The sequence below is a fragment of the Elephas maximus genome, chromosome 16 (genome assembly GCF_024166365.1).
Source record: "Elephas maximus indicus isolate mEleMax1 chromosome 16, mEleMax1 primary haplotype, whole genome shotgun sequence".
NCBI lineage: Eukaryota > Metazoa > Chordata > Mammalia > Proboscidea > Elephantidae > Elephas > Elephas maximus.
In genome coordinates this window covers 18705223-18730249 of record NC_064834.1, presented here as the reverse complement: position 1 = coordinate 18730249, position 25027 = coordinate 18705223, and the positions used below count along the sequence as shown (strand labels likewise).

Here is a 25027-nt window from a genome sequence, read left to right as displayed (position 1 = left end):
TAGAGAAATACTGTGCTAGAGCCAGCTGCCTAACTAGCAAGGCCATCCGTCCATGTGTCTGTCCATTCATCTGTCCATCTGTCTTAGTTATCTACTACCACTATAACAGAAATACCACAAGTGGATGGTTTTAACAAAGAGAAATTTATTGTCTCATAGTCTAGTAGGTTAGAAATCAAAATTCAGGGCGTCAGCTCCAGGGAAAGGCTTTTTCTCTCTGTTGGCTCTGGAGGAAGGTCCTTCTCATCAATCTTTCCCTGGACTAGGAGCTTCTCTGCACAAGGATCCTGGGTCCAAAGGACTCACTCTGTTCCCGGTACTGCTTTCTTGTTGGTATGAGGTCCCCACTCTCTGCTTGCTTCCCTTGCCTTTTATCTCTTGTAAGATAAAAGATGATGCAGGCTACAATCCAGGAAAACTCCCTTTACGTTGGATCAGGGATGTGACCTTAGTAAGAGTGTTACAATTCCACCCTAATCCTTTTTAACATAAAATTACAATCACAAAATGGAGGACAACCACATAATACTGCGAATCATGGCCTAACCAAATTGACACATAATTTGGGGGGACACAATTCAATCCATGACACCATCTATCTATCCATTTATCCACCTACCTGCCCATTGTTTATTGAATACCTATTATGTATTTTTTTTTTTATTATTATGTAGTAGGACTGGAAAATAAGGCATACCCAATTATAGATGGGGGAGAATAAGGATGACAAAGGTTGCCAAGTTTACATGAAGGATTTTGGTAGGAAAATACAGAAAAAATGAGGATTTCACAGAAGGAAGGACAGCAAAAGCCTCCTTGGCTAACCGAGGTGGTATTGGAAGTCAGCGGGGACACCCTGGAAGGAGCCGGGGAAAGAAAATCCCTCCCCTTTGCACAGAAATGATGTTCGGCCAACAGTTTTGCACTGACATACATGCCCCATTGGCTGAAATATTAATTGATGAAATAGCCACTCCCCTGAGCCTCCCAAGTGCCCCTTTCACTGCCCCAGCTGTAGCCCCTCTCCTTAATCCCTCCCCATCTGCCCTCCCTACCATCCAGCAACGGAAGTGGCGAGCCTGGCCCAGCAGGGCTCTCCCGGGCCCCGTTCACGGCTACTCCTGTCTCTGTTCCAATTGGCCAGACCGGGCCTTTCTGATCGGTAAATATTTTGGCCATTACCCCTTTCTTCAGGTACCCGAAACGCCTGCACAAGGTGGTGAGGAAACTGGTGCCAAACTGTGACGTCCGCTTCCTCCTGTCAGAGAGCGGCAGCACCAAGGGGGCCGCCATGGTGACGGCCGTGGCCTCCCGCGTTCAGGCCCAGCGGAAGCAGATCGACAAGGTGCTGGCTTTGTTCCAGCTGACGCGCGAGCACCTGGTGAGCGTGCAGAACAAGATGAGGACTGAGCTCGAGTATGGGCTGAAGAAGAAGACGCACCCACTGGCCACGGTCAAGATGCTGCCCACCTATGTCTGCGGGATGCCGGATGGCACAGGTGGGCGGGGCCAGCCCCTTCTCTTCAGTGTGCCCCAGAGCTGCCCTTAAAGCTCCTTACAGCTAGTTAGGGTTTTTGTTTTTAAAGCCTTGGATTCATGTTTGTAAAAGGGTGGAGGGAGTGCCCCAGTACTCCTTCTGAACCTGTTTGCCTTGGTTAAACCAAGGTATTTGCAGTGAAAAAAAATCTAAGTTAGATTTCAAGTGTGTGTGTGTGAGTATGTATATTATGTATGTATATGAATGTATGCATGTATATGTATGTGTGTATGTGTGTATATTTTGTATGTATGTGAATGTATGCATGTATATATGTATGCATGTATGTTTGTGGGTGTATGCATGTATATGTGTGTATGTGTGTGTGTGGTATCTCTGTGTGTGTGTGTCTATGTAGTTGAGAACATGGAGTGGACCCGATGCTGTTAGCACATAGAAGACCCACATCCTGACCCTTGGGAGCTTCCATCTAGACACCTGGAGTTGCCTAGGCTTCCCGCCTAACTTCTCTGACTCAGCACTTTTCTGGGAGTTGGCTCTCCCTCTCCCCTCTCATCACTTTCTGCCCTTCATTTTTCCAACCCTTGATCCTTCTGGTTCTCCATGCTCAGCGGAGAGAAGCCGTTAACGAATGGAATCAGTTCTTTGAACAAGTTATTTCCCCGCTTTGACCCTTACTAGCCTTGTCTGAAAATAATGACCTTTGTGAAATCCTTTACGTTTTAAAATTTGCTTTTGAGCCTTAAATCTTATTTGGTCCTCACAACCACTTTGCATATTAGGTAAGGAGAGAATGATTCCCATTTTATGGAGGCCCAAACTGAGACTCTGTGAGGTCAGATGACCTACTCATGGCCACACAGCTATATTTTGGATCTCTGAACAGCAAAGCCCTCCAGGATCTTCTCCAGAGCCAATGTTCCCTGTGTCTACATGGGAAAAAGGCTGAGAACAGTAAAAGATACTGTTTAATTATTCATACTTTCATCCCTTGACTCCTCTGTCTTTCAGTTCTCACAGTTTCATTAAGCACCTACTGTGTGTCAGGCCTGTTCCAGGCACTGGTGATACAGCAGTGAAGAAAACACAGTCCCTGCCCTGGTGGAGCTCATGGTCTGCTGGGCTGGCCAACAATAAATAAATGTCATAGGATGTCAGCTAGTGACAGGTGCTATCAAGGCAGATAGAGCAGGATAAGAGTTAGATATATGGAGTGATGTCTTTGGCAAATTCAAGGAACAGCAAAAAAAGACCAGTGTGGCTAGAACAGAGTGAGTGAGAAAGTTCTGTAGAGCAGATGATGGTGCTGTGAGAAGTGAGAGGCCCCTGTGCTTGGGTGGCCCTGCATAGTACTGTCGAGGAGGTAGGACTTCATAGCATTCCTCATTAGATAGGCCAGGGTGTGTGGATCTGGGGAAGGGGAGAATGGGGACAGGAAGAATCATTTTATGCTTGTGGTGAACAATTCATCTTGGCTGGGCAGATAAGATGGAAAGTCCTTCCGGAGTTCAGCTGCAGTCAGGGTAGCCTGGCCTGCATTTAGCCCTAGAGGCTCTTTGGACACAAGTGTCATGTGTGTCCTTTACCAGATACTCTATGCCCAGAACATAGTTCTGTACCCTACACCCAGATCATGGTTACTTGGGGCTGCCTAGGGGATGTCAATGAGTAGGTTTTAGAGCTGGAGAGCCTTCAGAGGTTCAACTTCCCATACTTTAAAAAAAAAAAAAAAAGTTGCCCATAGAGTTGATTCCGACTCATGGAAGCTCCCGGAAGACTAGAACTGTCCTCCACAGGGTTTTCAGTGGCTCATTTTTGGCAAGTAGATTTCCAGGCCTTTCTTCTGAGATGCCTCTGTGTGAACTCGAACCTCTTTGTTTCAGTGAACAGCCAAGTGCATTAACGGTTGGCACCACCCAGGAACTCCTGCCTTACTTCACAGATGTGGAAAACGGGACCTGGACTTGCTTGCTCAAGATAAAAAGCTCATTTCTCAGAACCCCCAAACCTCCTGGTTCCAGTCCAGGGCTCTTTCACTGCACATCACTGGGGTAGATCAGGTGGTGCCTAGGCCTTTGCTGAGGACAAGAGGAGAAAGAAACACAGTCTGGCCTTAAACAGGCTCAGGTGCCTGCCCAGCACCTTGCTGTGCACGGTGACCGTCATAGCCCTCTGGTCCTTAAGTCACAGGAGGCCAGGCTCTGGTCAGCTCCTTTTCAGCATTCTTCTTCTTCTTAATGCCTCCACACAAGCTCCTGACTTTCTCCACCACAGAGAAAGGGAAATTTCTGGCCCTGGATCTGGGTGGAACCAACTTCCGTGTTCTCCTGGTGAAGATCAGAAGCGGGCGAAGGTCGGTGCGGATGTACAACAAGATCTTCGCCATCCCCCTGGAGATCATGCAGGGCACAGGCGAGGAGGTAACTGCCATGGGTGGGGGTGGGCTTTCTGTGCTTTGTGGGTGCCAGCCTGCCACCAGGTACGAATACCCCTTGCTCTTTCCCTGCAGCTGTTTGACCACATTGTACAGTGCATCGCTGACTTCCTGGACTACATGGGCCTGAAGGGAGCCCAGCTTCCTTTGGGCTTCACCTTCTCCTTTCCCTGCAGACAGACAAGCATTGACAAGGTAAGCTAGTTCAGCCAGGCTCACAGCCAGCCCGATACGTGTCTTCCCTCCACCAGGGGATCTCAAGGTCCCTCTGAGTTTCTGTTCATTTTATCTAGGTGTCTTAGTTAGGTTCAGGGAAGCTGGGGAAACATGAAAAGAACTGGAATCACTTGCCTTTTAAAAATATTTATTGTGTTCCATTTTTCATTATTATTTTTTGGATTGAAACTCCCAGAAGACTTTAGAGTTGTAGACAATAGACACATGCAACCTGCAAAAGGCTGGTCAAGCGTGTTATGGAGAGATAAGAGGAATGATCCAGAAGTTGACCAGTTAAGACCAGTTATAATGTTGGACACTAATATTATCTGTGCATTCCTAGGCAGCCAACGTAAATGGGGTTGTAAGCTTTTTATTGTCTGATGAAAGCAGGTTTACCAGTTCATCACAGGAACTACATTTCTCTCCTGATAGTAGAGTCTCAGGAGAAATTTATCACATAATACTTATTTAGTTGACGTTGAAGAACATCATGGATAATAACTTCAATAGATCATTTATGATAATTTAAAAACATTTGTCACAAGGTTTTTCTTCGTATTTGTGGATAAAAGCATCCCCTTTCACCCAGGGATTAATTTTATGTTTAAGGAGTGAATTTGTTTTATTGGGAAGCTAGGACTCAGGTAGACCAGCTACATAGCTTCTTTTTTTGTAAACTAGCTTTACCTAGGTGCAGAGCTTATAAAGTGGGGAACAAACACTAAGCTGTTCTCTTAGACTCCCACAGATTTCCACTGTCTCCTGGGACCCGCTGCCTGGAGCTGAGGGTGGGTGAGTTTGGGTGGGGACACGGCACAGCTATCTGTGCTTCAGCTTGAGGGAAACAGGGTGCAATCTTTGTGAAAATGTACAGTGAACGTCTTTCTATAAAATCCAATATTCTCTTCCAGCGTGATTTTTTATGGTGGCATAACATTTCCTATGTGGATGTGCAAGATGATAGATCCATATATTGGAATTATAGGATGCAGCTGGTTTTTCATTGGGGAACAGTGCTTTGATGAGTATTTTGTAGCTTTATCTTTACTCACATCTTAATTCTGTCCTAGGCTAAATTAGAAGTGGGATCATTACGATCCCAGGCCTATGTTCCGTGGAGTCATGGCCAAGGAACATGATTTGACCTCTGATGAATATGAATTGCTGTCATTATTCCACTCAGCAGTGGACATTGTCTGAGCATCGTGCTGTGTGAAGCCTCCACGCTCAGCGTTGGGGCTGTAGAGATGGAATCACAGTCAGAAGCACATGAAACTATAGTGCCTTGTATCTCTTACATGTTGAGGTTGTGCAGTGGTCCCAGGAAACTATTCCTCAAATGAATTTCCCCTCCCTTCTTTCAGGGAACACTCATAGAGTGGACCAAAGGCTTCAAGGCCACCGACTGTGAAGGGGAAGATGTGGTGGACATGCTCAGGGAAGCCATCAAGAGGAGAAATGTATGATACGGGAACTTAGCTCTGAATCCCCAGTTGGGACAACTGAGTATCATGTCTCTTTTCAAGGGACGAGTTCCTTCTGACTTAATTTTGTGCCTATATCAACTGGGGTCACACTTTTGGACTGAGAATTTGGTAACCTCTGTTCTTCTAGGGGTTGGGGGGCCACCTGTGAGGGGTAGGAGTGCTGATTCTCAAACATGATATCAAGTCTCATCAGTGGAGCTCTCTGCTCTGTCATCCTGTGCCAAGTCCCTGGGACTCTGGCCTCTGTCCCCCTTGGGTTGATATGTTCCCCCTGAGTTTGCTTGGCTTGTGCATTCTACCTACATTAGAGCTGCTTCCTTTGCAGGAATTTGACCTGGACATAGTTGCAGTGGTGAATGACACGGTGGGGACCATGATGACCTGTGGCCATGAAGACCCCAATTGTGAGATTGGCCTAATTGCAGGTAAGTGGTCAGGCATGTCCCATCCACCCGATCCTATATGATCCTTTGGATGTTTCCTTTTAACATAGTGAGGGGTAGGGGACCACTGTCCTGTTATATAGAGGCTTTGAAGTCAGCTTTGTCCAAGGCAGACAAGAAATTAGGATTGTGATTCCAGATCCCGAATTCCTAAGTCTTAATCCCTTTCTCCAGTGAGAGTCCTAAGCTGAGGTCATCCTTTCTGTTGAGGAAGAAAAATGACATAGAAGGAGATTTTCAAATTAGGGCCTTAGGGCAGATTGTCCTGGGAGGAAGGAGGCTATAGTTAAGATTTGACTAGAAGGCAGTGCTAGAACTTGGAGCTTGTTGGCCTGGGGCTGATTGATTTTCATTTTGGCCCCGATGTGTACCTGTTCTGTTCCTCTGAACTCCTCTGACTGTGAGGGCTCAAAGAAGGGGAAGAGCTTGAATGAAACTCAGGAGAGGGGAAGAGGATAGCCTGAAGTAATACAAAGGTATTAAGGGTCTTTGGGAGAAGTCTGGCAGTGATTAAGGCCAAGGCTGGATTCTAGGTGACTGACTCTTTCTAAGAGGTGGGGCAGGCATGGGATTTGAACATGTAGAGATGAAGACGAAGTGTATTCCAGGTGACAGGCAGATGTTAAGTCATGACAAGCTACAAAAGTTGTTCCATTGGTTGTCTGGGTTTTCTGGAGATGAGTAGTAGGTGGAACAAGGTGATGGGATTTATTGAGATGTCTTCTATATCATCTCACTCTGTTATCCACTGTGTGACCTGGGCAGATTACTTACTCTGTCTGGACTTGAGTTTCATCATCTGTGGGAGAGGCTGGACTAAGATCTAGGAGGTTAAAGAGCTGATACCTGTTTGAATGTAGCAGTTGCTTGGACTGCTGTATTGAGAATGGTTCTGAGGCCAGGTCACCAGCAAGACAGAAGAGAGCGACCCACGCATGCCAAGCGTTAGGTTGATCATAGACTACATAATTCGTCATGGTTCCTTCTAGCTTTGATTGCTAACTCCATGATTACTTGGAAGCCCCCTTTGTGTGCCTATGGTATAACAACAGCAGTAATAATAGCAGTGGGTACTATTTATTGAATATTTGCCAGGTGGAGGAAATTTACAAATAGTACCTCATTTTTTCCTCATAACAAATCTATAAGTCAGATATTATCTCCATTTTACAGATGAAGAAACTGAGCCTCTGCAAGATGAGGTACTTGCCTACAATTACCCAGCTATGAGTGTAAAGCTGGAATTATACCCAGTTGTATCTGACTCCAAGGCTAAATTCTCATCCGCCGCATTCCATTGCCTCTCTAAGACCTGGTGGTGTCTTTCAAAGACTAAAGACCCTTCATGTTCCTTTCTAGGAACAGGCAGCAACATGTGCTACATGGAGGAGATGAGGAACATCGAACTGGTGGAAGAGAATGAAGGGAAGATGTGCATCAACACAGAGTGGGGGGGATTTGGAGATAATGGCTGCATAGATGATATCCGGACCCAATACGACAAGGAGGTGGATGAGGGGTCCTTGAATCCTGGAAAACAGAGGTAAAAAGAGGGGGAGAGGGCTGCATGCATGGATGCAGGCTGTGCAGGGCACAAGTTTACCAGGGCAAATGCATGCCATTTTCATGCCATAGACACCATAGACACCACTCTCCATCAAACAGAAACAATATATTAAGACAAATTTCCAACAGGTAGAAAGAGGAGCACCTTTTTCTAATCACAGCAAGTATCACCTGAGTATCATGTCTCTTTTCTAATGATAAGCTAATGAGGCAAAGGCTGCAGGAATGTCCACTTGTGTGGGCCGGGAGTCACAGAGCAGGGGCATGGTCTGACTTAGTGAGCCCTCTCGGAGTGGACTTTTAGTAGGTCCAGTTTAGAGGTCAACATCTTCAGCTTTTTAAGAGTTTGCTGCCAGGTTGGTGACCTCTGTTTTCTAGGGGTGGGAGGTGGCCACCTTTGATGGGTAGGAGTGCTGGTTTTATAACCGTGACGTCATGTCCCACCATTGGATCACAATTGCTTATGAGGTGTATTATAATTACTGACCAAATTTAGAATGCTGTAAATTATGAATGTTCTTTTAAAAAATTAGAATAGATTTATACTTGTATTCTGATATGCCTTCTTGAGTAAGAAAGAAAGGGGTAGATACTGTTAGAGCTAGAATGCTAGGACTCGATAATTAACCTGGGCCTATTCACTAGAATAGAGGTTGGCAAACTTCTTTTCTAAAGGATCAGAGAGTTAATATTTGGCAGGCCATATGGTCTTTGTCACAACTACTCAACTGTGCCCTTGTAGAGCAAAAGCAGCCATAGACAGTAAGTACATGAGTGAGCATGGCTGCATTCTACTAAAACTTTATTTACAAGCACAGGAGGTGAACTAGGCTTGGCCCACAGGCCATAGTTTCCCCGTCCCTGCACTAGAATATATTACCTAGGGATTATCCATATTAAATGTTTGGATAACAGTTGGGAGCCTCTGGACTGAAGGGCACAGCTAGCCACCTCACGGATAGGAGACACGAACCAATGAAGAAGTCACGAGTGTAGGGTTGAGTGATTCTGGCACCATCTTTGAAAAAAGTACCGCAGAGTTTCAGCTACCATCGACTTGCTTCTTAATAAACATTAAATTATCTCTTAAGTTCAGTGTCTTTATATACATATATATATCCCAAAAAACCCAGTAAACTGGACCAAAAGCAAAGAAGTTTCCAGGATAACATGAATGCTTCAAAGGTCAGCGGAGCAAGGGCGGGGGTTTGGGGACCATGGTTTAAGGGGACTTCTAAGTCAATTGGCAAAATAATTCTATTATGAAAACATTCTGCATCCCACTTTGAAATGTGGCATCTGGGGTCTTAAATGCTAACAAGCAGCCGTCTAAGATGCATCAATTGGTCTCAACCCACCTGGATCAAAGGAAAATGAAGAACACCAAGGTCACACGATAACTATGAGCCCAAGAGACAGAAAGGGCCACATGAACCAGAGACCTACATCATCCTGAGACCAGAAGAACTAGTTGGTGCCCGGCCACAACCGATGACTGCCCTGACAGGGAGCACAACAGAGAACCCCTGAGGGAGCAGGAGATCAGTGGGATGCAGACCCCAAATTCTCATAAAAAGACCAGACTTAATGGTCTGACTGAGACTAGAAGAATCCCGGCGGTCATGGTCCCCAAACCTTCTGTTGGCCCAGGACAGGAACCATTCCCGAAGACGATTCATCAGACATGGAAGGGCCTGGACAGTGGGTAGGAGAGAGATGCTGAGGAAGAGTGAGCTATTTGTATCAGGTGAACACTTGAGACTGTGTTGGCATCTCCTGTCTGGAGGGGGGATGGGAGGATAGAGAGAGTTGGAAGCTGGCAAAATTGTCACGAAAGGAGAGACTGGAAGGGCTGACTTATTAGGGGGAGAGCAAATGGGAGTACGGAGTAAGGTGTATATAAACTTATATGTGACAGTTTGTCTTGATTTGTAAACGTTCACTTGAAGCTCAATAAAAGTTAATAATAATAAAAAAAAAAAAACCCAGTAAAAGGTAAATGTATTGTGAGATTGTGAGAGGTGGTATCTAAGTTGAGAAGTTGAGCAGATAGGAAATGTAACAGGTTGTCTGGGCTGTGGACACCAGTTCAAATGTAACTGTTGAACGAGAACGTTGTCTAGAAAAAGACTTGGGCAAGGCCACAGTCAGCCCTGGTGGCTCTGTGCCTTCCTTTGGCACTGGTCTTTGTAGCTGGAAGGCAGGTGAGTTGCGGTAACCCCAGCTGAACCAAGGGCTATTCCAAGAAGAAAGGACCTCAGCTCTGCATCCCAAGTTGGGTCAACTGAGTATCATGTCTCTTTTCAAGGGACAAGTTCCTTCTAACTTAATTTTGTGCCTGTATCCACTGGGGGACTCACATTTTTGGACTAAGAATTTAAGGGAGCTGCACATTTGGTTTGCCTCACAGTCACCATTGTTTGTCTGTTTCAGTATTGGTTCCTTAGACTGACGAGGTTCTGAGCATTTAAGAGTCCAGTGCATACATCTTAGACACATTTAGAATTCATTTGACTCTGAAGACAGCTCACCCTAACTCTGCACACTTGTGATCATTGTTATTACTAACGATGGCAGCATTGTCACATCTGCCTGTGCAAAGTGCTGTCAGTTACAAAGACCACTTCGCCCCTTGCCCCTTGTCCTCATGGGTCTCATAGCCTAGTAGAAAGGAGGAAGGGACTAACTTTTTTTTTTTAGCACCCCTGGTGAACGCAGAGAGTTTACAAGTATTATTTCATGGCGAGCAATCTCCAAGAGAACATTTCTCCAAATGCAAAGCCAAGGAGGCTCTCTAGTAGGACAAATTTGTAAGACAAAGCCAAGGAGAATTGGGGCTGGCGCCAGGAGAGGAACTGTCTTTTGCTGAGTGTCTACTTGTGCTGGATGCTTTCCTCTTAACAGTCTTGTGGGGTCGGTTTCTTGTTCCGTATTTTATAGATGATAGTTTACAGCTCAAGCTCCAAGTCATGCAGCTAGCCTGTGGCAGAGCTGGGACCTGGTCAGCGTGGCTCCAGAGCCTGGATTTCCCCACCAAGTCATGCTGTCTTCTGCGTTGCATTTCTCCAGGTTTGCTGCTTGAGGGAGCCTTGTGAGGCCCACCTAACCAGGCAGCTGCCTTCTGCACTCTGCGGTCCTTTCTGCAACTGTTTACCAGCTCTGATTTTCCTGCCCTCCTCAACCTTATTCCTCCCCCCAAATAGGTATGAGAAAATGACAAGTGGGATGTACCTGGGTGAGATAGTGCGGCAGATCCTGATCGACCTGACCAAGCAGGGTCTTCTCTTCCGCGGGCAGATTTCAGAGCGTCTCCGGACTAGGGGCATCTTTGAAACCAAGTTCCTGTCCCAGATCGAAAGGTGACGTTTGATCAAGTTCATTTGCTTCGCGAGAGAGGCACTGGTTGGGGTGGGCTGCCCTCATGTCGGGGTTGGGCAGATTTGAGATTTAGAAATAAAAACAGAAAGGCCCTGGCCGGGCAGAGGGCTGCTTTCTGAGATGTTTCCTTTCTCCAGAGGGCCACGCACAGCTGAGGTGCTTCATCCTGCCTGGGCCCTCAGGAGTGACTAAGGCCTCACAGAGTGCCTAAACTGTGACACAGGAGTTAGCTGAAGGCTGTCCATCCTCTTTTGTTCCTGAAAAGATGATGCGTCTGCATTATGAAAGAAAAATTTGGAAAAAAAAGTCACCCATATGCCCACCACCAAATACAACTATTTTAATTTTTTGCATATTATATTCCCTTTCAGTCCATGAATGCATACAAACATTTTTTTCCTAGTTGCAGTCATATTGCATATATCATTATACACTTTGGTTTACTGTATTTGTTCATGGAAACATTCATTTCTAATTCTGATTTTTATTATTAAAAAATTTCAAGCATAGGAAAAATAGTCAAATGAACCTAGTAAACCCCCCATGTAGCCACCATCGGCTTCAACAGTTGTCAACTCCTGGCCAAACTTGGTTCATCTATTGTAACTCCCGCTTTCCTGGCCCCCAGGCTGGATTAATTTGAAACAGATCCCATATTTCCTATCAGTTTATCTATAAATATTTCAAAATCATTTCTGAAATATAAGGATTCTTTAAAAAACATAACCACAGTACCATGATTATACCTAGAATAGTTAATGGTAAACCTTAACCTCATCAAATAACCTGACAGTGATTCTATTTCCCTACCTGCCTAAAAACAATTTTTTTTTTTACAATTTCTTTGCTTGTATCGGTATCTAAATAAGGTCCATATGTTGCATTTGGTTGATATGTTTTGTTTTTTTTTTAATTGTTGTGCTTTAGATGAAGTTTTATAGAACAAACTAGTTTCTCATTAAACAGTTAGATGGCCACTCACAAGCTTTTAAGACCCCAGACACTACTCACCAAAGTAGAATGTAGAATATTTTCTTTATAAACTATGTTATGCCAGTTGAGTTAGATGTTCCCCAAGACTGTGGTCCTCACGGCTCTCAGCCCAGTAATTCAGTCCCTCAGGGAGTTTGGATGTGTCTGTGGAGTTTCCATGACCTTGCCTTGGACAAGCCGTGTTGGCTTCCCCAGTATTGTATACTGTCTTATCCTTCACCAAAGTTACCACTTATCTATTGTCTATTTAGTGTTTTTTTTCTCCCTCTTCACCCCTCCCCTTCCTCATAACCATCAAACCTTTTCATGAGTTTTTATAATAGTGGTCTTATACAATATTTGTCCTTTTGTGAATGACTTATTTCACTCAGCATAATGCCCTCTAAATTCTTCCGTGTTGTGAGATGCTTCACAGATTCATCATTGTTCTTTATCGCCGCGTAGTACTCCATCGTGTGTATGTACCGTAGTTTGTTTATCCATTCATCTTCTGATGGGCAGCTAGGTTGTTTCTACCTTTTTGCTATTGTGAACAATGCTGCAGTGAACATGGGTATGCATATGTCTATTCGTGTGATGGTTCTTATTTCTCTAGGATATATTCCTAGGAGTGGGATTGCTGGATCATATGGTATTTCTGTTTCTAGCTTTCTAAGGAAGTGCCATATTGTTTTCTAGAATGGTTATACCGTTTTGTGATATGCTTTTTTTAGATCTTTTTTAGTTGCTAGGTTCCCCTCCCTTCCTTGTTTTCCTTTGGATTTATTTGTTGAAAAAACTATTTTATATTCTATGAATTTTCTACATTCTGTATTTTACTGATTGGATTGTTTGACCTTTTCCTCTGTCCCTTGTGTTTTCTGCAAACTCATGTGAGATCCACATACTTGACTAGATTTCGGGGCAAGGATACTTTTTAGGTGACATTGAGTTGTGCCTCTTCCTCTCTCTTATGACATTAGCTGTCATTGTTTGCTCATTGCCCAGACCTATTATTTCACTAGGAATTGCAGATGGTGATAATCTAATTCTATCATTCCTTCTGCATTTATTAGCTAGAATACTTGTTGAAAGAGAAACTTCCCCCATATCAACTCTAATTATCATTTTAAATGGCTGAGTAATGTTATTATGTTGCTGTGCTATAATTTACTCCATTTTTCCTTTAGTGTAAGATGCTTAGCTTATAATTTATGGATTTCTGCTCTTCTGAGTAGCACTATAATTAATATTTTTGTAGACACAGTCATTTGCATCTTGTGAATTATTTCCTTAGGAGTAGAAGCATTTGGTTAAAAGGCATAGGCTCCCTTATGGACACACTAGTTTATAAAAAGGTAGCTCCAGTTGTCGCCCATCACCAGTTATGTACCAGTGTTCCCATCTCACCGCTCTTCCTACTGGCACTGGATATTATCAGAGGCTTTGTTTGCAATTTCTCTCAGTTTCCATTCATTCATTTAATTCTCTGAGTCTTTATGGCCAGATGCCAGCAGGCTGAAAATCACTTTGCAGAAGGAAAAACAAAATCACCTGAAAGCTAAAGCAGTGTGCTTAGTGAAGAGACTCTGATGGGCTGTCTCAGTGTCTGAGGAAATGGTGGCAGAATCAATAACAGCAGCGGTGACTTGGTGTTTTTGAAGTATTGATTAGCAGGTGGTCAGCATCCTTTTTCCGTCTGTCCTTCAACCCATCAGATCCCAAAGAACAAGTTAAAAGTCATCACTTTGTGGATCCTCTTTTGCTTGGGAAGCAGTTTCTCCCTGATTTGCTACAGAGAAGCAAATTGGCTTGTCTTCGCCTGGTTTTTTCTTTTGGCCTGAATACAAAGAAAGTTGTTCTGGGACTTGTGTAAGGAGGCAGCACCCATCTGCCTCCAGAAATACTTGCTCCCAGTGCACAAGAAGTGTCCATTTGTGATGCTTTGATTTTTACGGTTAAAAAAAAAAAAAAAATCCTATAGAATGAAAAGAAAATCACATCCATCTAGTGCCAGTTGGAAGCTGGTAGGTCTACAGTGACCTTGGTCCATCTCAGAGCATGTCATCAAATGGGTAGGGCTGTGATTCCGAGAAGTGCCCTAAGCTTGAGATTCATCTCTATCGTGACCTGTTTGTGCTGTGTGACCTGAGGAGTTCTCTTCACCAATCTGGACCCCACTGTCATCCTCTATAAGATAAATAATTGCTCAGCTGCTTAACCTCCAGGATTGCTCAGAGAATTAAGTAAGGGAGTATACGAGAAAGAACTTAGTAAACTGTGACGGGCCTGATCCTGGTAGGAATTGCAGGTTTTCTTTTTATATACCAAACCCATTGCCACTGAGTCAATTCCGACTCATAGTGACCCTATAGGACAGAGTAGAACTGCCCCATAGAGTTTCCAAGGAGTACCTGGTGGCTTCGAACTGCTGACATTTTGGTTAGCAGCAGTAGCACTTAACCACATGCCACCAGGGTTTCCTCTTTTTATATACACTCAAAAGAAAAAAATACATTTTATTTTTTAGAGTAGTTTAAGTTTAGAGAAAAATTGCACAGAAAGTACAGAGAGTTCCCGTATGCTCTTTCCTTCCCCTGCACACAGGTCCTTCTGTCATTAACATCTTGTATTAGTGTGGTACATTTGGTACAGTTGATGAACAATGATTGGTACATTATTGTTTTTTTATTGTACTTTAGATGAAGGTTTACAGAACAAACTAGCTTCTCGTTAAACAGTTAGTACACATATTGTTTTGTGACATTGGTTAACAACCCCATGACAGGTCAACACTCCCTTCTTGAACTTTGGTTCCCCATTACCAACTTTCCTTTCCCTTCCTGCCTTCTAGTCCCTGCCCCTGGGCTGGTGTGCCCTTTTAGTCTTGTTTTGTTTTATGGGCATGTTTAATCTTTTGGCTGAAGGGGGAACCTTGGCAGTGACTTCATTACTCAGCTGAAAGGGTGTCCGGGAGCCATACTCTCGGGGTTTCTCCAGTCTCTGTCAGGCCAGTAAGTCTGGTCTTTTTTTGTGAGTTAGAATTTTGTTCTACGTTTTTCTCCAGCTCTGCCTGGGACCCTCTATTTTTATCCCTGTCAGAGCCGTCACTGATGGTAGCTGGGCACTGTCTAGTTGTGCTACACTCAGTCTGGTAGAGGCCATGGTAGTTGTGGTCCATTAGTCCTTTGGAGTAATCTTTCCCTTGTGTCTTTGGTTTTCTTCATTCTCCCTTGCTACTGGTATATTAACTAAAGTCTGTAGTTAACTATAGGATTCATTCTTTGTGTTGTACTGTCCTATGGGTTTTGTGTACCATACATAATGTATATCTACCATTGTTGTGTCATACAGAATACTTTCACTGCCCCCAAAATGCCTTGTGCCCCGCCTATTCATGCCTCCTTCCCTTCCCTACATCCCTGGTAACCACTGATATTTTCACTGTCTGTGTAGTTTTTCCTTTTCCAGAATGTCCTATAGTTGGAATTGTGCAGTATGTAGCTTTTTCAGACTGGCTTTTTTCACTTAGGATTATGCATTTGAAGTTCCTAGCTGGATAGCTCATTTCTTTATATTACTGAATATTACTCCATCGTATGGATGTACCACAGTTTATCAACTAACCTGTGGAAGGACTTTTTATACACAGAACATAGTTTCTTTTTCTAGAAGTTTTCTAGCTAATAAATGCAGAAGGAATGATAGAATTAGATTATCACCGTTTTGCAATCTGTGGTGAAATAGTAGATCTGGGCAATGAGCAAACAATGACAGCTAACTCATGAGACAGAGAGAGAGACAGACAGACAGACAAAGAATATTACTCATTGCTTTTAGAAAGTCTAAAACATATAGGTGAGCAAAAGAAAGAAAATGAAAATCACCTGTAATCTCACCAACATCTCAATAGATTTCTTTCTGTTTTTTTTTCTGTGCAAGGACAAACATTTTAAGAAAACAAGATCAGATAGCTCATAACATTTTATAATCTGTTTTTACTTAATGTGTCGTGAACTCTTCTGTGGCATTAAATAGTCTTCTGCAAGGTCATCTATTGTCTGGCTATGTTACCATTTGCCTGCTTTATCCCCCATATGGCCATATAGGCTGTTTCTCAGCTGCTCTCTCTTGGTAATACTCTTCTAAATATTGCCAGAGACCATCGAGGATATAACTTCACATTGTTTAGCTCGGGAGTCAGAATTCTTATTAAGTAACATTCACTCACTTTGAGATTATCAGGGTCTAGTCTAGACTCGGAAGCCCTGGTAGCGCAGTTATAAGTGTTTGGCTGCTAACCGAAAGGTCAGTGGTTCATACCCACCAGTCACTCCTGGGGAGAAAGATGTGGCAGCCTGCTTCTGTAAAGATTTACAGATTTGAAAACCTTACAGAGGCAGTTCTACTCTGTCCTATAGGGTTGCTATGAGTCAGAATTTGACTCAATGGCAGTGGGTTTTGTTTCATTGTAGTCTAGACTCTAGGCCAGGGGACAGTGGTGGTTCAGTGGTTGAATTCTCGCCTTCCACGTGGGAGACCCAAGTTCAGTTCCTGGCCAATGCACCTCAAGTGTAGCCACCACCCATCTGTCAGTGGAGGCTTGCATGTTATGATACTGAACAGATATCGGTGGAGCTTCTAGACTAAGATGGACTAGGAAGAAAGGCCTGACGATCCACTTCTAAAGATCAGCCAGTGAAAATCCTATGCATCACAACAGTCTGATATACAACTGATCATAGAGATGGTGCTGCTGTTTCATTCTGTTGTGCATGGTGTCACCAACTCAACAGCAGTTTGCAACAACAGTAAACTTGAGGCCAGTCAGTCCCCATGATAGGTGATGGATACTTTTAATCAAAACAGGCTCCCATTCTCTAAGGTGGTAATTGCATATTATATATTTATATATCCACTTGCTCACTGAATGTGCCTAGCCCAGTGCTGGGTGCTACCAATAATTCCTTCTTACCCTCGAAGAGCATGTAGTCTGATTGGGAAGAGAAAGCAAAGAATCAGAAACCATTAAATAAAAGGAATGGGGTCAGAGTGCCAGGAACTTGGGCAGGAGAGGGCTAGATTTGGTGTGAGGTGGCTGTGTTTGAATCCCGCTCTGCTACTGTTTGAGGACAAGTCTCTAGCGCTCTGAACCTCAGGTTCTGCTTTAGAAGAATAGCTACCTGGTGTACTGTTTGCTGGATCTCGTAATAGCTCCTAGTGAGATGATAGATATAAACATGAGGTACTCACACTTTATTTTTTAAAGGTGTTGGGACTTACTGCGGGTGGTGGACCTCACTGAGCCCCAGCTTCTAAGTCATCTGTTCCACCTTAGCCATTGCACGGGTCATTTTCTCTTCCATTCTGCTAGAGCATCTAGGGATGGGAAGGCCAGGCATCATGCTGAGCAGGCTCCAGGGGCCTGGGAAACAGGTCTTGACATTGTGTTCTGCCCCATGCAGTGACCGGCTGGCCCTCCTCCAGGTCAGGGGGATCCTGCAGCAGCTCGGCCTGGACAGCACATGCGAGGACAGCATTGTGGTGAAGGAGGTGTGTGGAGCCGTGTCCCGGCGAGCAGCCCAGCTCTGTGGTGCTGGCCTGGCTGCCATCGTGGAGAAAAGGAGGGAAAACCAGGGGCTTGAGCACCTGAGGATCACTGTGGGCGTGGATGGCACCCTGTACAAGCTGCACCCTCAGTGAGTGCCCAGGGAGAGGTATACGGGGAGCAGGGCGACTGTGAACTCAAAACAACCTCCTCAGCTGATAAATGAGATGATGCGTCCTCACTCTGCCTAGGGAGGAAGTGCCACATGGTGGTGAAGTCAGGCTGTTGAGGCTGACAGACAAGGTTCAAGTCTTGGCATCTCTACTTCCTAGTGGTATGATGTGGGAATATAGCCAGCCTCTCTGAACCTGGGGTTCACAGATGCCTACCTCACAGGGTTACATAAGGAGTAAATAAGTAACAGATGTAAAGTGCTTCACACAGTGCTCAATAAATGCAAGTTATTATTATTATCATTATGTCCACCTGACCTCACAGGGTTGTAGTGAGAACTGAATGTTTTGCATAGCACAGAGCATCTGCTAAATGTGGGCTGGTAATAATTTTCTTAGCTCAGATTTGGTGGACAGAAAGCCTAAGAGCCCTGTCAGGCAATGTGGGCTTGAATCCTGCCTCTACGACGTAGAAGCTGGGAGCCCTAGGGCCAGTTTCTCACCCTCTTTGAGCCTCAGTTCCTTATCTGTAAAATAAGAACCAAAATCGTATCTACCCCATAGATTGTTGTGAAGATCAAATAAAATCACATCTGCAAAGCATGTGGCACATCACAAAAGCGAAATAATGGGTGCTATCGTTTTTACTCAATGTTTTACATTCTGTTTTGGGAAAGATAGAAAGTCATATAAGCTTACAAAAATTTCAAATTGTACTAAAATGCATACATGAACATATTATTGTAATCCTTAGCTCTTTTTCTGAAGCTAACTATCTAAAGTAACTGACAGGTGTCTTCTCTTGGTTCTTCCTTTGAGGGTCACATATTTTTGGTTTGATCCTTTTTGAGGGGAAAAAAACCACATAGTCATCTCAATAGGTGCAAACAAGCAAACAAACAAAAAAAAGTTTGACAAAATCCAATATGCTTTCATAATAAAAACAATAACAACTAGGAATAGAAAAGAGCTTCCTCAGCCTAATAAAGGACCTCACAGCGATCATCATACTAAAATGGTGAAAGACTAAAGTCTTTCTCTTAAAAATCAAGAAAAAGACAAGGATGTTCACTTTTGCCACCTCTGTTCAACATTGTACTGCCTCCAGATAACCATGTGGTTTTGTTCCTCAGTCAAGTCATGACTCAAGGGAGAGGCTTGCAGGAACCAGACCAAAAATATGTGACCTCAAAGGGGAAATCTAGGCAGGTCAATTAGGCATGAAAAGAAAATAAAAGACATCCAGATTAGAAATATAATAATCTAACAGCAGTGGTATTTGGGTTTAGATTAGAAAGGCAAAAGTGAGACTGTCTCTATTTGCAGATGACATGATGTTGTATACAGAAAATCCTAAGGAGTACACAAACTATTAGAGCTAATAAACAAGCTCAGCAAAGTTGCATGATACAAAATAAGTATATAAAAATCAATTGTATTTCTATATATTAGTAACAAACAATTTGAAAATGAAATTAGGAAAATAATTCCATTTACAACAGCATCAAAAAGAATAAAATGTTTAGGAATAAATTTTACAAAAGAATTGTAAAACTTGTACAATGAAAACTACAAAACATTGCTGAAAGAAATTAAAGAAGACCTAAATAAATGGAAAAGCATCCCATGTTCATGGTTTGGAAGACTTAATATTGTTAAGATGTCAGTACTCTCCAAAGTGATCTACAGATTTAACAAAATCTTTATCAAAATCCCAGCTGGCTTCTTTGCAGAAATTAACAAGCTGATCCTAAAATTCATCTGGAAATGCAAAGGACCCAATCATGGTTTCATGTGACATTTCAGTTAATTGGCTTGGTAATGTTTAGTGCTTCTGTTCTACCTCCTGATTCATTGTGTAGTACCTGGGGTCTTAAACGCTTGCAAGTGGCCATCTAAGTCACAACAATTGGTCTCTTTTTTCCTGAAACAACACAAGAAGAAGGAGAGTCAGGAATAGGATGAGGATATGGAATGTGTGGCTAATTGCCTCCATAAACAACTGCCTCCTTTGACTAGAACTGGATGGTACCTGGCTACCATTAGTGAACATTTTGATCAAAGATTCTATAGAAGAATCATGATCAAAAGAGGGAAAGTGCAGAACAGAATTTCAAATTCTTACGGGCTCCAGACTTTCTGGAACGTGAAGGTTGGATTAACCCCAAAACTATTGCCCTGAGATAATCTTTAAAACCTTAAACAAAAAATATTCCCCGAAGTCTTCTTAAAACCAAGCAATAGTTTAGCTTCACTAGTAAAAAATGTCTGCCTTGAGCATTATGCTCGTTTAAGAACTGCCTATGAGATCAAATTGACTCAAAAGGTCTGATAGGAATCTTAGGTGTCAAGGAATTTATGTTAATGGATAGGAACAACTCAGAAAAAGAGGGTGAGAATGATTGTACAACTCAAAGAATGTAATCAGTGTCACTAAATGGCATGTATAGAAACCGTTGAATTGGTATATGTTATTCTCAACAATAACAAAATAAATTTAAAATAAATAAATAAAGGCAAGGGACCGAAAATAGCAAAAACAACCTTGAAAAAGAACAAAGTTGGAAGACTCACGCTTCCTGATTTCAAAGCTTACTATAAAGTTACAGCAATCAAGACAGTATGGTACTGGCATAAAGCTAAATGTATAGATCAATGGAATAAAATTAAGCATTCAGAAATAAATGCATATATTTACAGCCAATTGATTTTTGACAATGGTGCCAAGACCCCTCAATGGAGAACAAATAGGCTTTTCAAAAAATGGTGCAAAACAAGATAGCCACGTACAAAACAATAAAGTTGGACCCCTGCCTCACACTATATGCAACAGTTGATATGAATCAAAGACCTAAATATAAGAACTAAAACTAGAAAATTCTTAGAAGACATAGGGGTAAATCTTAGTGACTATGAATTTGGCAATAAAGTCTTAGATATGACACCGAAAGCACAAGCAACCACATTAAAAATAGATTATAGATAAATTGGACATCATCAAAATTAAAAATTTTTGTGCTTCAAAGGACACTATCAAGAAAGGGAAAAGACATCCCACAGAATGAGTGAAAATATTTTCAAATCCTTTATTTGATAAGGGATTTATATTCAGAATACGTAAAGAACTCTTACAACTCAACAATAAAACAGACAAGTGACCCAATTAAAAATGGACAAAGGATTTGAATAGACATTTCTCCAAAGAAGATATATAAATGGACAATAAGGACATGAGAAGAGCTCAGCATCATTACTCACGAGGGAAATGCAAATCAAAACCACAATGAGATACCACTTCACACCCACTAGGATGGCTATAATAAAGAAGACAGACAATAACAAGCATTAAGAATGTGAGAAATAGAAACCCTCATGAACTGCTGGTGGGAATGTTAAATGGTGCAATCACCATGGGAAACAGTTGGACAGCTCCTCAAAAGGATAAACATAGAGCAACCATATGACCTAGCGGTTCCATTCCTAGATATGCTCAAGAGAACTGAAAACACATGTTCATAGCAGCATTATTCACAATAGCCGAAAAGTGGAAACACCCTAAATACCCATCAACAGATGAATGGATAGACAAAATGTGATACATTCATACAATGGAATATTTTTCAGCCATAAAAAGGTATGAAGTACTGATACATGCTACAACATGTTTGAACCTTGAAAACATTATGCTGAGTGAAGGAAGCCAGTCACAAAAGGCCGCATGTTATGTGATTCCATTTATATGAAATGTCCACAATAGGAAAATTCATAGAGACAGAAAGTAAGATTAATGGTTGCCAGGGGCTGGGGGCTGAGGGGAATGAGGAATGAATGCTGAATACTAATGGATAAGGGGTTTCTTTCAGAGTGATGAAAATGTTCTGGGATGAGACAGTGGGTGGGTATGGTTGTACAATTTTATGAATATGCTAAAAACTACTAAATTGTTCATTTAAGAAGATAAACTTAAAAAAAAAAACAAAAGACTTGGCTGTATACCAAGCCATTTTCTGCTTTCTTGCAGGCACGTCAGGCTTAACCACTCACATGATGCCCCCATTAAGACCTCAAACCTTCTCACCTTCTCTCATTTAACTGGCAGAGCCCCAGAGAGCTGTAGTGGTTGGCCAGAGATCATCCACTGGTTGTGTGTTAGAGTCAGGTTCAAAACCTGTTCTGGCATGCTGGATCTCAGGGATGACCCCCGTCTGTACCATTCATGGTAACCCAGGATCCTGGGACCAGAGGCCTCCCAGCAACAGAGCCTAGATACCCAGGCCTCTGTGAACACTCTCTGGGCCCACAGGCTGATTTGGTAACTCTAACTCCCAAGATATCCGTTCAAGTGGATTTATATCTTAAAAGATAGCTGAGAGAGGCAGAGGATCATTGCGGTTAAGACTGTGCGCTTTTGGAGAAAATAAATGGAGTGGGGGATGGATGGATAAAGCAGTAGGACAATATTTTAACAGTTGCTGAGTCTAGGCAAAGGGTATAGGGATGTTCATTATACTACTCTGTAAATTTGAAGAATTTCAAAATAAGTTGGGAGAAATATGGAAAAAAAAAATGGGGGAAGGGCTTTGGAAAAAGACTGACCTGGTTCAAGTCCTAATTTACTGGTTGTGCAAACTTGGACAAGTTTCTTAACTTTTGAGCATCTGTTTCTTTATGTGATGGAAATCATAATACATTTCAAACTTCTTTGTTACACTTTGTTCTGCATGTAAAACACCTAGAACAGTCTCTGGCATTAGTAGGTCCCCAATAAAAGATAAAACAGTTGTTGAAGAAGCTGTTTTGAGCCCGAGGAGCAATCTCAAAGGGACAAACTAGATTGGAGTTATTTATAAATATTTGTAAATATGTAAGTGCTGATGTTGTTTCTCTTTATCTTTTTCTTCATAGCTTTTCTCGGATATTGCAGGAAACCATGAAAGAGCTTGCGCCTCGATGTGACGTGTCGTTCTTGTTGTCAGAAGATGGCAGTGGGAAGGGAGCAGCTCTCATTACTGCTGTGGCCAAGCGGTTACAGCAGCCACGGAAGGAGAACTAGGGACACTGCCCCGGCTTGGATGTGACGTGCCTTTGAACACTGACCAGCCTTCCTCTGGCAGATGAGTTGGTCAGGAACCAGTAGGAAACCCCCTGGCAGACTTCACCTTCTGGGTGGCTCAGGGAGACCCCAGGTTCTTGGGTACTCTTAGCATCCTGTTACTGGTTATACAGTGGTATTAAATGATGTCTTTATCTGGCATATTTAGGCCAAATATGGGTCAACTTATGAAATCAAAGGGCCTGGCCCAAGAGATCCCTTTTCAGCAGATTTTTCCCTTCAGGTTTGAGCTGTCAGTTCTCTGTGACTTTGATGGGCTTGGAAACATACCCAGAATTGGCCACGTGGCCTGGCTGGCTGATTCCCCGCTGAGATGCTCAAGCCATCAGTTGTAGTACGTTGGGCATAGAGCTTGTGGATGAGCAATTGAGAGTGAAAGGGACTTGTGTAATAAACTGCAGAACCTATCTAATTTGTCCTTGGCTTATCATGTTGACTTCAAACGCTAAGGGAGAACAATGACTTTGGAGTGCTCAGCCCTGGGATGTGGAAAGGCTGATTACTGGGGAGCCCTTGTGGGAACCTTCTTATGCTTAAGTGAGTTATGTCAACCTTTTAGGATTTCTTTCCTCAGTAAGCTTGTACAATAGATGGGGTGCCATTCAAGCATGTGTGTCTCATTTTGTATGTGGTTTGTGTTGTTGCTCTTGATAGTTGTCTAAAGGACTGCTAGGTATATGCAATCCAGTAAGTGAATAAAAAAAGATTTGATTTCCCAATGAACTTTATATGAGGTGTTGATATTTCATTTGAGAGGCTCACTTGATAATGCCACGCTCTGCTGATGGAATGAGGGACAGAGTCAGAGGAGCTGAGAGCATCTATCTAGTCCAGACTTCCCACCAACAGGGAGAAATAGAAGGGATTTCTTCTATAACATCTTTAACAGATTATCCTCTTTTTGCTTGAATGAATACTTTCAGTGACTGGGAGCTTACCACCTGGTCTTACAGCTCTTGCTTCTGATCCACTGGAGTTGGCAGGAAGTTCTTTTGATCTCCAAGCGGACCTCTACCTCCCAGGCACTCTGTCTTTCCCACACATCCCCTTGGTGTCCATTCTACCCTCTAGAACTATCTAGAACTGGCCTGTCCCTGACCATTTCTCCAGTGGAAGTCCTCTCTCTCTCTCTCCTGATTCCCCCAGTTCATTATCTGAACGTCCTGTGACTTCCTACCTTGTCATGCAATTATCTTTATCAGTTTCTTACCCGACCTAGTAGGTTGGAACCTTTCTGTCAGACACATCTTTGGATTCCCACAGAGAGTCCAGCACTGCACCTTTCTCATGAAATGCTTACTGGAGGCATGATTAAAAAAGAAAGCACTCCAAGAAATTTTCCTTGGAAGAAGTAGAGACTATCCTCTGGAGAAACAAACTGAAAACAATAACGTTGCAAGTCATTCTGGTTGATTTTCCTTTGAATTATGTACTTAATTGCATACTAAATATATACCACATCAACTCCAGAAAGGATTAGTTGCTTCTTTATTAGATTATGATTCCCAGTGATAACCATCACCCTTTGCTGAAGCAAGATGTTCAGACAGAATGGAGGTGGCTGAGAGAGAGGTCAGCCAAACCCAAGGACAGACAAGGGAGCTGATGGTTTCCTGAGAAATATCGTTTCATACATTCAATAAATAAATATAGCATCACTGCTGTGGGAAGGTCCTAGATTTCCTAAAATTAACTTTTTATATCTGGGGACATGTTGTATGGATTTATTTAAAATTATCTTTCTGTATTTTGAGGTTATACCCCTTTGGGGAAATGTTTCACCTTATCAGGTTTTTTTTTTAGTCAACCTCAAACTTTGTTGTCCCTGTTAAGTTACCTTTCCTCAGTTCCCCTAATCCTTAGTAAGATGCCCCCAGCCCCCAGCCCCTCTTTCCCTGATTCTGCAGGGGTCTTTCCCTTTGTTTTTTTTCCTGGACAGAGACAGTCTTGCCCAGATTCAGGTCCCTGTGCCACCAAGTGCTCCCATAACCTGGTCTCTCAGCATGCGTTTGACAATCTAGAGAATTTCACCTGGCCTACTTCCTTCCCAGCTCTGGTCTCTCACAAGAAAAAGGAGCCCAAGGTATCCAGGCAACTGATCTAGTCAGAATATTCTGACTAATTGATAGCATCATAGAACCCTTGTACCAGAGGGAATTCCAGAGAGGGCAGATGTCCATCTCCTTGTCTTTGGAC

General features: G+C 42.9%; 1 protein-coding gene across 2 annotated transcripts in view; it reads left to right on the top strand.

Annotated features, from left to right (window-relative positions):
• Positions 1–24533, top strand: part of HKDC1 (hexokinase domain containing 1) — a 51153-nt gene extending 26620 nt beyond the window's left edge. For both annotated transcript variants that reach the window (XM_049855742.1, XM_049855743.1), the window contains exons 10-18: positions 1195–1499; positions 3773–3918; positions 4008–4127; positions 5516–5611; positions 5964–6063; positions 7441–7624; positions 10851–11006; positions 17463–17696; positions 22624–24533. In XM_049855742.1, the coding sequence (XP_049711699.1) occupies positions 1195–1499; positions 3773–3918; positions 4008–4127; positions 5516–5611; positions 5964–6063; positions 7441–7624; positions 10851–11006; positions 17463–17696; positions 22624–22771 (1489 nt within the window). In that variant the 3' untranslated portion in view covers positions 22772–24533. The remainder of the gene's footprint in view (positions 1–1194; positions 1500–3772; positions 3919–4007; positions 4128–5515; positions 5612–5963; positions 6064–7440; positions 7625–10850; positions 11007–17462; positions 17697–22623) is intronic.
• Positions 24534–25027: the final 494 nt, after the last annotated feature.